At 33.2% G+C, this 14153-nt stretch overlaps 2 protein-coding genes across 2 annotated transcripts; both read left to right on the top strand.

Moving 5' to 3' along the window:
- The first annotated feature begins 1451 nt into the window (after nt 1–1451).
- LOC145616398 (linoleate 13S-lipoxygenase 3-1, chloroplastic-like) lies at nt 1452–8237 on the top strand. Its single transcript, XM_081671106.1, has 8 exons — nt 1452–1955; nt 2732–3012; nt 4770–5007; nt 5435–5761; nt 5853–6046; nt 6133–6434; nt 6845–7108; nt 7204–8237. Exons 1-8 carry the CDS (start codon nt 1571–1573, stop codon nt 7958–7960), a joined length of 2748 nt encoding a protein of 915 aa, XP_081527232.1. The 5' UTR covers nt 1452–1570; the 3' UTR covers nt 7961–8237.
- Nucleotides 8238–11666: 3429 nt separating this feature from the next.
- On the top strand, nt 11667–13736 carry LOC145618137 (trimethyltridecatetraene synthase-like). Its single transcript, XM_081672929.1, has 2 exons — nt 11667–12575; nt 13125–13736. The coding sequence occupies exons 1-2, from the start codon at nt 11667–11669 to the stop codon at nt 13734–13736; spliced, it is 1521 nt and encodes a 506-aa protein (XP_081529055.1).
- The last annotated feature ends 417 nt before the right edge of the window (nt 13737–14153 follow it).

Here is a 14153-nt window from a genome sequence, read left to right as displayed (position 1 = left end):
AAGGATTAGCGCTTGCTTTTCTTTCTACCTTTTCCGACTGCGTTACTTAAAGTATGATTAAGTAGATTAGTTTGACTGTTCTACATGTCAACACACAACTTTGACCATTAATATCTTTAATTATTTATAGGCAAAATTAATAAAAGGTAGATATTATGAAAGTATAGATTATGAATCTAACAAGACTTTAAATAATAAATTTATCCTTTACATATAACATGTTAAATCAAATGAAAATTGATATGTGAATAGAGTAAAGGTCAAATTGATACACTTCTTCAAAACAAAACGAGTAATAAAGATTCCAACCGTTTCTTGATGCTCAATAATTATGGATCGAGTCTAAGTACAATATTATTGTTAACTTTGCCCTCTTAATTTGTTTTAATCATGATGATAAACAAAACATTTTTTTTTTATTTTACTAGTTCTCCCACTATTACTTTGTAATATTCCATCCGTCCCTATAAGAATGATGCCAAAAAATTTATTCCCAAAATAATTATCTCATTTGCATTAAAATGCTATCCAATTTTCACCATATGCCCTTGAGTTTTTTGTTTATTCACCATATACCCATGGACTTTTTACAATTTATCATATACCCCCAAGTTTTCACAAACATACACCATATGCCCTTGATGACTAATTATTGTTAACTTTGTCAATCATTAGGGTTAATTATGATCCGAAACCACCCTAAATACATTCCTCAAACTTTGAAATCACCCACTTCTTTTTCCCACCTCTTTTTCCCACCTCCAAAACCACCCCAAATTTCTTTTTATCATCTTCAAAATCAATTATATGGATATGGTTACGGAGATTTGGAGTGGTTTCAAGGATTGGACAAAGGAGATGAGTGGTTTCAGGGATGGAGGGAGAGATTTAAGGTGGTTCAGATATATAATTAATCAAATTCCACTCATCTTGTTGTCATTAGAGGTATATGGTGATATTTTGTAGCAACCAAGGGATATATGGTGAATTTGAAAATTTTCATGAATATATGATGAATAAACAAAAAACTCAGGGGTATATGGTAAAAAAACCGAACAATAATTGTACAAGTTAGCTTTTTCATGTAAATTTTGCTTTTCAATTCACTTTTATTACTTTTTCTTTCAACTTTCTTGCAATCCTTACATAAATTTAACTTTTGAATTTTGCTCATAAGGGTTATTCTTTCCAAGACGAAGGGGGTATTTTTTTTTTTAAAATTTTTTTTAAAGTACAATTCTCCGTAGTAAAGAAATTTATTAGTAACCCCCAACCGTTAATTGTCCCCAATGGCATCACATCAAATTTACCAACTTTTTTCAAAATTTTCATTCAAAACATAATTTTCATACAACACTCGCAAAATCAAACGTGTTGACTAGACCTTTCTCCTCATTGACTATAAATTAATTTCACCCCTTTTCTTCTTTATTTCTCTCTCCAATATAAACACTCCCACCATCTCCACTTCATCATCCCCAATTCTTTCCTAAGATCACCTCATCAAAAATCCTCCCACCCAAAAAAAAAAAAAAAAAAAAAAAAAAAATCAAATCAAATCTTTCTAAAAATGGCAGGAACAAAAGAAATATTATGTTCATCAATTATTGAAAAATCCCCATTTATTTCTTCCACAAAATTAACCCAAAAATTCAATAATAATAAAAAATGCTCTGTTTCTGGTAAAAATTTCAGGGGAAGAAGATTATCTGTAACACCAGTTGCTGCAATTAGTGAAGATTATTACTTGATCAAAAAATCTAAGCCGTCTGATCTGGATTTCAATAATCGTGATGATTCTGGTGATGCTAAGATCAAAGTTAGAGCTGTTGTTACTGTTCGAAACAAGATTAAGGAAGATTTGAAAGAAGCTCTTGTTAAACATTTTGATAATATTTCTGATAAGATTGGCAGAAATGTTGTTCTTCAGATTGTTAGCACTGATATTGATCCAAGTATGTTCCTTTCTCTCTTTTTAACTTTGCTTTTTGATCATTATTTCAATTATTGTAAGTAAGAAATCCCGTCTACATTACTGCCCTTACGCTATTAGACTATACCTCTTTTTCGTTATTAAATGTCGTTCTGTTTTGACTTTTTTGTAGGACAATTGCCGTCAATATTTAAAATTACACTTTTGTTGATCATACTATTACTATATTAATCATTAAACAAAATCTATCTTGTCTTATTGTCCTAGGCAGTAAAAAATTAAGTACTCATAGAAATGTTTATTTATACTTGTCTACCGATCTCATCTACATTATTATCTTTTATGACACTTTTAGACAGTAAAAATATGCTTAAAGATTAAATACTTGTTTAAAGTTGATTTAATGTACGGAATATGTTCATTTGGGTACATATTGTGAAGGTAAAAAAGGCATGCCACTTTCTTCTTTAGGCTGAATCAAGGTAAAATGCTTAGTTATTTTAATGTAGCATGACATTATTGAACGTGCATATGATATTAATCATATTATGCTTCACTAAGTAACGCTAATGACAGGTATTTCTACATGAAAGTTGCTTATTTTATTAAACTACTGACTCCAAAAACATTATTATATACATAATCTTATTATATAATTGTAGGTGTATCTGCAAATAAATTATATATATGCAGGATAAGCATGCAAATTGATTAAGGAACCTAATAAAATATACGTGATTTATGATATTATTGAATATTAATATTTGTTATATAATATGGTTTATTTTGGCATATTAGGAGCAAGAGGACCAAAGAAAAGTGGGGAGGCAGTGTTGAAAGATTGGTCAAAGAAATCGAATTTGAAGACTGAAAGAGTAAATTATTTGGCTGAATTTGTGGTGGACTCCAATTTTGGTTTACCAGGAGCAATTTTAATTACCAATAATCATCAACAAGAGTTTTTCTTAGAGAGTATTACTATTGAAGGTTTTGCAACTGGCCCTGTTCATTTCCCCTGCAATTCTTGGGTTCAATCTTTCAAGGATATTCAATCCAAGAGGATCTTTTTCCATAATAAGGTAATTGTTTAGTTATCGACTTATATTAACGTGCTCGTTTTGTTCTAAATTAGTAATCAGTTATTGCATTGATATTTAAAATGGACTACTATAAACTATTGGGTAGTAATTTATGGATATTTTATACTTGACGAATATTGTGGAGTAAAAAGATGGCTAAGTGAGTAAGTGATCATGTAACATGAAATGACAGGTGTAACAATTAATGAAATTACACTATCGAGTTGACCAATTCAGAAGTTGTTTACCATCGATATGTATAACAGTTATACAATTAAATCGAATCATTTTCATGACCTTTTATTAAGTTATTGAATACTCTACTCCTTAGCATCTTGAGAACTGTAAAGTGACATGCAACCAATAATACGGGGTGAGTGGTAGTGGCGTTGATATTTTAATATACATCCATTGATTTTTTATCTTACTAGTCAAAATTAAATTTGGTTTCTTTTGAATGTGTCAATCTTGGAAATTGGAATGCATATAATATTTACATCTTCAGATCAGATGTCAAAACTAGGGAAGCTTACAATATCTTCTGATTAGTTGAACATGAATTCTGATTTTCATGAAATAGAAAATATTGACTAGTGTACGTAACCTCAACTTCCTAGATAACTATATTTAAGTGACTTGTTTGATCGTATTAATATCATCCACTTGTATGAGTTAGGTTAAATACTTACAACAAGTTTCTTAATTAATAATTACCCCAGTCATCAATTACAATAACAAATGTCCCCATTGATATTTTTTAACTTTACGTTGGTATAATTATTGTGCCAACATAAGGTTTCAAAATACCAACAAGCTTATTGATACTTTATGATCTTACCTTGGTACAATATAATATAACCATGAGGTGTAAAAGTACCAATGGACAATTGTTATTGTCATTCATGACTAGAGTGATTATTGGTGTGAATTTTCTTTTTAGAGTTTGATTTACCGATGAGTGTAACTTACTTGGATAATGATTAAATGATATATACTCGTACAATCCTACATATCCTAATTAAGCATTAGAAATGCATGACAAAAGGTGCATCATTTAGTGATATAATGAAGCGTACCTTTTGAAAGAAAAACACGCAAACACATTAATTAAAAAAAAAAGTACAGAAACTACTAGAATTAGACTTGGACAAGAATCATTCTCAAAATCGGAATATTCAACAAAGGGTTCAAAAGCTTGGGATACTTTAAAATCTTTACTTTATGTAACATGATCTAGCTTTTTTGGTGCTGTTGATGGTAATATAGTGTAAAGCAACATTTATAGTCACGTTTAATTCTTTATTGTTCTTGTAAAACATCTTGGATGGTTCATGTTTTTGTGGGCACCATTATATCATTTTACCACTATATCATATTTGTGACCACTTTTTTTAATGAAAATCTCCCACCAAAACATATTGTTTCCAAATTTCATCCATCATAAGCCCCACTTAGTTGCTATATTTTCTTGCAATGTCAAGTTGCAAATGGGTTTAACACTCATGATGAGGGGACAATATTTTCTCACTTTTAATTCATCAATCATAGAACGATGGGATCTTATTTGTTTTTACGAATATGATATATGCAATCTTAAAGGTAACTTTTAAGAATGCAAATTAGAAACAATACATTATTAGCTGTTGATTAAGCATTAATAACAACAATTGACACGTGATTTTGTCATGACATTGGATGTTTTTTGTTCTTATGGAAATGTTAGTCCCGTGATCAATAACATGATTTATTCTATGCAGCCTTATCTACCCCATGAGACACCTGCAGGACTGAGAGCTCTAAGGGAGAAGGAGCTGAAAGAATTAAGGGGCAATGGCAAAGGAGAAAGAAAAATGTCAGACAGGATTTATGACTATGATATATATAATGACTTGGGGAACCCTGATAAAGGAGGTGAATTCGCCCGCCCAATACTTGGTGGCGAAAAGATTCCATACCCTAGACGATGTCGTACTGGCAGACCTCCTATGGAAACTGGTTAGTATACTCTCTAGCCTTATTGTAAGGATGCACCTCTAATACTTGGACTGTGACACTTAAGCATTTAGTAGTAGTTTAGTTTAAAACTTCAATTATCGAATTTATTTAGTTTAGAATGAAGTATGAAAAATTAGTTTAAAGCAATGATGTATGCAAAGAGGTTATGGAAAGTCATAATTCTTTGGTTTAGATTAACTTAACATATGAGTAAGGTGTAAAATAAGTGTTCCATAAACTGTTTATCACGATGTGTTTGTACAAATCTATCAAGATGATTCAAGAACTACCAAGTATGCTTATTTCTTGCTGAATCTTGATTTGTTAGATTCACAACAACATGACTGAAATTGAATGATACCTGAAATAGCCTATAAAGTTTAGATTTATGATGCACCAAATGTAATTTTTCTCTTATACTACCTAGATATGAAGTATGAGAGCCGTGTGGAGAAGCCATTACCAATATATGTTCCTAGGGACGAACAATTCGAGGAATCAAAGGCAGGAACATTCTCTTTCTGCAGGCTTAAAGCCGTTCTTCACAACTTGCTACCATCTTTGACGACCAACATCTCTTCAAAGCACGATTTCACTGGGTTCAAGCACCTTGACAGCCTTTTCAGTGAAGGCTTGCTCCTTAATAACCTTGGTTTGCATGATGAACTTGTTAAAAAATTGCCCCAAGTTGTTCACAAAATCCAGGCCACAAGCCAGGGCTTAATTAAGTTCGATACCCCAAGCATAGTATCTAGTAAGTCACACCTACTACCATTGTCTTTCACTCTACTTGTATTAATTATAGTATGTATAATTTGCTAATGTAATGCTTGGTTGATTTCCAGAGGATAAATTGGCCTGGATGCGAGATGATGAATTTGCTCGACAATTTTTAGCTGGTGTTAACCCTGCTAGTATCCAGAGGCTGCAGTCCTTTCCTCCAGTTAGCAAGCTCGACCCAGAAACTTATGGTCCAGTAGAATCTGCCCTGACAGAAGAGCACATTCTCGGATACTTAGATGGAATGTCAGTGCAAGAGGTATGATAAGTAATGATTTTACCATATCTAGCTAATTTTCTTAGGTTCAGTTGCTTATGCTGTGAAACTTGGTCATTTCTTATCAGGCTTTGGACGAAAATAGATTATTTACTGTGGACTACCATGACACATACTTGCCATTCCTGGAGCGGCTGAATGCTCTGGATGGCCGGAAAGCTTATGCTACTAGAACTGTGTTCTTCTTGACCTCACTTGGCACTCTTAAGCCAATTGCCATTGAACTAAGTTCGCCACCAGCTGGACCTAATTCAAAGTCGAAAAGGGTGGTGACTCCTCCAGTGGATGCCACTAGTAACTGGATTTGGCAGCTTGCCAAGGCTCATGTCTGTTCCAATGATGCAGGCGTGCACCAACTCGTTCATCACTGGTAAGGAATTCTTGAACAACCAAACTATAATTAACTTAATGGAATTAGTCAGAAGACTCGGAACATATTTTAACACCTCTATAAGTCTATGTGCTATGCACCAGGGTACGCCTAGAGTCAGTATAATTTTGCTCATTTGCTGATTGTTGAGCAATTCAAGAATTCTAAATAAGAAAATGAGTATTCGAGTGCATGTAATTCGTATATCAGCTATGAATTGAACTACGGTAGCCCCAACATAATTATATGAACATTATTAAAACTTGTCAGAATATATCTTACCTGTAGCTGTAGTATATACTTATTTGTTGATGAAAAAATTAAGCCAATTTTCTTGATCACAAAATTAACTGCTTGCCAAAATGTCATGATCGTGTTTTGATTAATTTTGATTTGATATGAAAATTTAGGCTGCGGACACATGCATCACTGGAACCATTCATCATATCAGCCCACAGGCAATTGAGCTGTATGCATCCTATTTACAAGCTCTTGGAGCCGCATATGAGATACACATTGCATATCAATGCTCTAGCTCGGCAAAGCTTGATCAACGGAGATGGTGTTATTGAGTCTTCTTTCTCCCCTGGGCGCTATAGCATGGAGATGAGTGCAGCTGCCTATAAGGATTGGCGCTTTGATTTGGAAGGCCTCCCTTTTGAACTTGTCCGAAGGTAATATAATATACATGCATTATAAAAACTCGTTATTTTCCAACTGAAGTTTTGTTATGTGTCTAACATCTCTCTGTTACAATGGCATTTTTCAGAGGTATTGCTGTACCTGACAGCACACAGCCACACGGACTGAGGCTTTTGATCAAGGACTATCCGTATGCTGCTGATGGGCTACTAATTTGGGATGCCATTGAAAAGTGGGTTCGAGATTATGTGAGCCATTACTACAAGGATCCAAGCCTGGTTGCTGATGACAGGGAGCTTCAGGCTTGGTATTATGAGGCTGTAAATGTCGGTCATGCTGATGTGAGTGATGCAAGCTGGTGGCCAGAATTGAACAATACAGATGACCTTGTGAAAATCATCACGACGTTGGTATGGTTAGGCTCAGCACAGCATGCTGCTCTGAACTTCGGCCAGTACCCTTATGGAGGGTACATCCCAAACCGGCCTGTTCTGATGCGTCGTTTGATCCCTGATGAGAATGATCCTGAGTATGCAAGCTTTATATCAGACCCCCAGAGATTCTACCTCTCTGCACTCCCTAGTGTCCTTCAGACGAGCAAGTTTATCGCTGTGATTGACACCCTTTCCACCCACTCTCCTGATGAAGAGTACCTTGGGGAGCGAGCACAGCCCTCAACATGGACAGGGGACCCTGTGATAGTTGAAAAGTTCTTCGAGTTCTCTTCAGAGATGCGAAGGATAGAGAAAGAGATTGATAGGAGGAACGCGGATCCTAGCCTTAGGAACAGGTGTGGTGCTGGGGTAATCCCTTACGAGCTTATGGCTCCTAGCTCGGAGCCAGGAGTTACTTGTAGGGGAGTGCCCAATAGCATAACTATTTGAGGATTAAATAAATTTGGGTTAGTTATTACTCCGTACTCGGACTTCAACCCAAATAAGTAGGCTGGGATGTAGTTCTAAGTGTATTTAGAGAGTAAGCCAACTACGGAGTATTTGTAATATGCTAGTGGGCTTAGGGAGGGTTTGTGGAGTAGTCGAGTAGATAAGTATGATTTGTATAAAACTATAATAACTAGAATTCAACCATCATCTATTGGTTGCTTTTTTTCCAATGGTTCGGACAAGTAGGACCCTAATTAAAACTCAACCCTTGCCGCAACTTTTTGTCCAATATAAGGTGGAAGGGGGGAAGTGGGTGGGTATGTAAGAAACCTTAACGTTCGAAGAATTCAATCTTGTAGCAAGGTTAAAATAAATCCCCTGTAAACTACGTGATGAAATCTTGTTTTGGGGAAAAAAAATTTATATGTTAAGTTTTATTTGTACCTTTGTTATTCTTGTAATCTCGTTAGTGTATGTTGTAGAAATGTTGAATACTAGCTAGCGAAATGCTAACCCATATGCATATTATATAAGGCACACACGATTACATGAGAAAGCTAGTGACGCACCTACAATTTAAGAATCTAGTGTTTTATGTGCCTTATAATGTACAAAACATGTCATGATCCAATACAATAAACTTGTAAGGCCTTATATAACTATATAACTTTAAGATTTTTGCACATTGTACAAAACATGTCATGATCCAATACAATAAACTTGTAAGACTTTTTTAACAATCTCAATTAGGTCACAATAATTCATAAATTTTGATAATTGACAGCCTACCAACTTCAATGATTCACATATTCTTAAAAGTTTACAAGCTTAAAATTATGTCTACATATTGTATCATCTTTAATTAAAGGTACAATTCGTAGAAATCAAGATTAATTAACATTATTCCAATTAAGGGAGAACCACACAATATGAAGGTCTAAAAATATCTAATTCCATTAGATCATAGCATAGTATTATTGTATCCCACTGTAGAATAAGTGGTTATAGATTGATAAGTAACTTTCGAGTTCATAGTTGGCCTGACAAAGGCGACCAGAACTTGTGTGTGCATTAATGGCTTATTGCTAGTTTTTCTGCTTTTAATCTTTTATTACTCCGTATGTTACATTTATTACTTGTATTACAAAGCGTGAGTACACATACAAATAATAATAATAATAATAGAAGAAGAATTATAACTTCTTCGTTTAACAATACAACTATTTTGACTTTTAATGCGTATCACAATTCAAATATTAGCTTATATACTGCGTATAATTAAAGTCTAATAAAGACACTTTGTAATTGGGTTATTTTAGAAGATTGAATTGAATAAAGTATAAGAATATGTAAGCTGAGCTCAACCTTGAATTACTCATTGAGAGTCACATCTAATCTACAACCCTACTTAAGAGCTAACATCGGCCAATTTATCACAAGGTTTTATAGAATTATATTTGCAAATAATTTGTGACATATTATATTTTCAATGGGCATATAGGCTACAATTACAGACTTTTATTGATGAAGAATATATAGGCCCAGCAAAAAATCGACAATAATTCTCAAGAGATTGCAACACATACCTAATAGGCTAATAGCCTAATACCGGCCACATCTTCGTAAAGCTACAAAAGCTAAAAGTGATAGTCTAATGAAGTAATGAGACTATTAGTTGTTGATATGGTATCTAACCATACACACTCCATATGTATCTACCTAATAACCTAATACATATAATACTTCATTCATTTCGTTTTGTTTGTTCTATCAGAATAAATGAGAGTATTTTTCTAAAAAAAGATTAGGACGGAGGAAATGATGACTAAGAAATGTGAGTATGTGACATGACTAAATGTATGTAGTAGTAGGTACGAGAGTTTAGTTGTAATTTAAGTAAACTGGGACAAACTTAAGCGTACATTAATACATAGGTCATGTTCGACAAAACATATGTGAGATTAATTGTTAACTGTCTAGCTGTGTTGAATGTGAAGATAACAAAATGAGTTGAGTATTAAGAGGCGGAGAGCGAGAGTATGAACTCTTACTTAATAATAAGGGCCTGTTCACTTTAACTTATTTTCATTTTCAATAAGTTCAATTCAGTTCTTATCTTAATTTCTTTCTCTCATAAAATTTTCAGTTCAGTTCAACTCTAATAAATTCAATTCAGTTCAATTCAGCTCGGTTCCGTCAATCAGACTAGGCCCTTAGTGGAGTACCTCATTCACTAACCCTAAATTTTTATTTTCCCCAAAGTGAGACAACTAGTTTAGAATGGTTGTGACATGTGCAAGATTTTTATTAATCTTGCATGATATGATGCATGTGTGAGCCACGTAGTTATTGAGTATTTTATACACGCTGATAGCCGTGATAGGTCACAAGACCGAGTACAAGTCTTTAATAAGTACTCCGTATTTAAGTAACGATTAGAGTTTGTTTTATACAATAGTTAAGCCTAAAACAATTTGGTATCGTATGCTAAAAACAAATAATCCCTTAAATTTTTCCGTAATTTCTTGGATGATCGAGTCATTTCCCAACCAGCACACTATATATAAAATTGAGAAGAAGATAAAACTAACACTACAACTACTATTCGAAAATGACAATCCAACAAATAACCGGTTCAATTGGATATACTTTCCATTAAATCAATTAATTTTATGGGTGAACTAACCCACTAAATACACTTATGTTGGGGTCTGGGGTTTATTGTGTTAAATTTCGAAACAATATGAAATGGGCCTGGGCAACCCGAACAAGGAGGAGGAGAGTTTGGTCCACAAACAAGGTTTTGGATCCATACTAAAACCAATTGGCAATAGTTGGAGTTACTTCTATACTTTATGAAGTGGAACCACCTCTCCTCTTTCTTCAATGTGGGACACTCACAAGTGATACACATTGGGTTCCAACATGAAATTGCACAAGGGAGATTTTGTTGCTACTATTTTTTCTATTTATTTATTAAAAATAAAAAAAATTCGAATAAAAAGAGAAAAAGCCATGATAATTTTTTTTTTTTTTCAAAATAATAAGGAAAGAATTATCCAATTTTAAAATTTTAATGTACAAAGTGTAACTTCAATTTAGTCTAGGCCAAATGAAATGAATACAACTAAATAAATTTTAATAATAACTTAAATAAGTGAAAATTAGGATAATAAAACACATTGTACCCTTATTGTTAAAATTGAGAGACTATTCTCGAAGTAGCATAGATTAGACTAGGAGGTCATACAAATATATTATGTCTTAGTTACGGACCTTAAGCTAGCAACTCTTTAAATGTAAATTTCAAATTCAGTTTTAAGCTTGCTTGACCTGGCCTTTAATTTTGATATAATTCTTTCTACTAATTTTTGTAAGATTGTAAACTATATGATGTTATCAATTGCACGTCATGTTTTTTAAAGAACTCGTTACATTTACATAGGTCAGCCATGTATAATGTATTCCCAAGTGGCTCAATATATAGAAAAAATAAAACCAATGCAAAAACAAAGGAGGAGGTCTATTTAAATCGCTACTTCACAAATTTCATGCATTATTAGTTACTATAAATAGGGATTATTCTTGCTTCAATTACTATAAATAACCTCTATTGACTTCAACTTGAAAACCATAAACTCTCAAAATAATCAAAAACAAAAAAACTATATATATTATTCATTATTAGCTTATACGTAGTACACCAATGGAGGCACCAACTTTGGCCGCGAATGCGTTTGCATGGCTAGCGGCCATAGCCATAGTGCTCCTTACTAACCACCTTCGCCGTCGTAAACTTAACCTACCACCGGGCCCAAAACCATGGCCTATCATTGGTAACTTTAACCTTATTAAGTCTCATCCTCACCACTCCATTCATGAGCTCTCAAAAAAATATGGACCTATAATGATGCTCCATTATGGGTCAGTTCCAGTGCTAGTAGGCTCATCAGTAGAAATGGCGAAAATATTCCTTAAAACACATGATGAAACATTTGCCGGAAGGCCTAAAAATGCAGCCGGAAAGTTCACAACTTATAACTATTCCGATATAACTTGGTCTCAGTATGGTCCATATTGGCGCCAGGCACGAAAAATATGCTTGATGGAGCTATTTAGCTCCAAGAGACTCGAATTGTATGAGTATATACGCGTAGAAGAACTTAATTCCATGTTAAGAGGTATATTTAACACTAATGGAGAACCCATTGTGTTGAGAGATCACTTATCTACTATGAACTTAAATGTGATTAGTAGGATGGTGTTAGGTAAAAAATACTTGGATAAAAATAATGAAGAAAAATCAATCGTAACGTTAGAGGAATTTAAGTTAATGCTTGATGAATTATTCTTGTTGAATGGGGTATTGAATCTTGGAGATTGGATACCTTGTTTAAAGTACATGGATGTACAAGGTTATGTGAAGAGAATGAAAATTTTGGCTAAGAAATTTGATAGGTTTTTGGAGCATGTGTTGGATGAACATAATGATAGAAGGGAAAAAGAGAAGGAAAATTGGGTGGCTAAAGATATGGTGGATGTTTTATTAAAAATTGCTGATGATCCTACTAATGAAGTAAAGCTTGAAAGAATTGGAGTCAAGGCTTTTAGTCAGGTATATATGTTCTAATTTAACTTTTTTTTTTGTTAATTAGTCAAATATCAGAAATTCTTCAATTATAAAATCTAACCAAAAGACCTAAATTTTTTTTTTTGAATTGTTGTATTTTTTTTTTCCTTCTTCTTATAATTGAATATACTGGCTTTTAAAATTTTGAGGATTTTAGTAAGGCAATTTCTTCCTTGCTAATTTTCAATTCCCTCGATTTTTTTTTTTAATTTTTTTTTTTACATTAAATATAATCGAGCTTTCTTGTATGTATTTATTAAAAAATATTTACTGTAAATGATTAATGGGATTTAATGTTTTGTAGGTCCAAAGCATACCAAATATATAAAAAAAAAAAAAAAAAATTAAATTTAAGTACGTAAGAGTTAAGTAATAAAATAGATTCCTTTCAAAAAAAAAAAAAAAAAAGCAATAAAATGGATTAATAAGGTTAACTAGGTCAATTCGTGTTGACACCATTTCCGTCACCCTTTTCCTTGTGTAATAAAAGTATACATTACAATTATTAGAGTTTTACGTAAAAATGAATTTCAGGATTTAATTGCGGGAGGCACTGAAAGTTCATCAATAACTGTTGAATGGGCAATATCTGAACTCCTAAGAAGACCAGACATCATTGCCAAGGCAAGAGAAGAGATTGATTGTGTCATAGGAAAGGATAGATGGGTTCAAGAAAAAGATATACAAAACTTGCCTTACATTTGCGCAATAGTAAAGGAAACGATGAGACTACACCCGGTAGCACCTTTGCTCTCACCTCGCCAAGCAAGGGAGCAAGTTAAAATTAATGGTTATGATATCCCTAAGGGTTCTGTTGTGCTTGTAAATACATTTTCCATACATAGAGACCCTAAGGTGTATGAAAAGCCCAATGAGTTCTGGCCTGATAGATTTATTGGAAAGAATACTGATGTCAAAGGTCATGATTTTGAATTGTTGCCTTTTGGGTCAGGAAGAAGGATGTGCCCTGGGTATAGTCTTGGCCTTAAGATTATTGAGACGAGTTTGGCTAATCTTCTTCAAAGTTTTGCATGGAAATTGCCTGATGATATGAATCCTCAAGATTTGGACATGGAAGAGATTTGTGGTCTCTCAAATCCTAAGAAGATTCCTCTTAGTGTTTGTGCTGAGCCTCGATTTCCTTAGCAATTTACCATCTGTGATATTTTAAATTTTCTAGTGAACCTCAAGTATCTATATTTGATCTTTTCTCTTGTCCAAAAAAAAAAAGAAAGAAAAAAATTGATATTGGGTTTTGGAGGTGATAGTCCAAGACCTTTTGTGCTCTAGTTTTAATCAACCAATGTTTTTTTTTTTGACTAATGGTTATTATAAAACTCATAAATACTACGAAGTACCTCTATTAAAAAGTTCATTATTATTAAATAAGTTTCTTCATTTCTATAGTCATCGATCTTATATTAGTCATTATCAATAATTCAATACATAATTTCAATCACTAATATATTTTATTACTCAATAAGATCGAAAACATTATGAATAATAATTAAAATGCTCATGGCTTGTAGACGATTTTAAAGTACTCATTACTGAGTTTGGTTT

Source organism: Chenopodium album, chromosome 26 (genome assembly GCF_948465745.1).
Source record: "Chenopodium album chromosome 26, dcCheAlbu1.1, whole genome shotgun sequence".
NCBI lineage: Eukaryota > Viridiplantae > Streptophyta > Magnoliopsida > Caryophyllales > Amaranthaceae > Chenopodium > Chenopodium album.
Note: the sequence above shows the minus strand (reverse complement) of the source record. Positions and strands in the feature narration are given on the sequence as shown.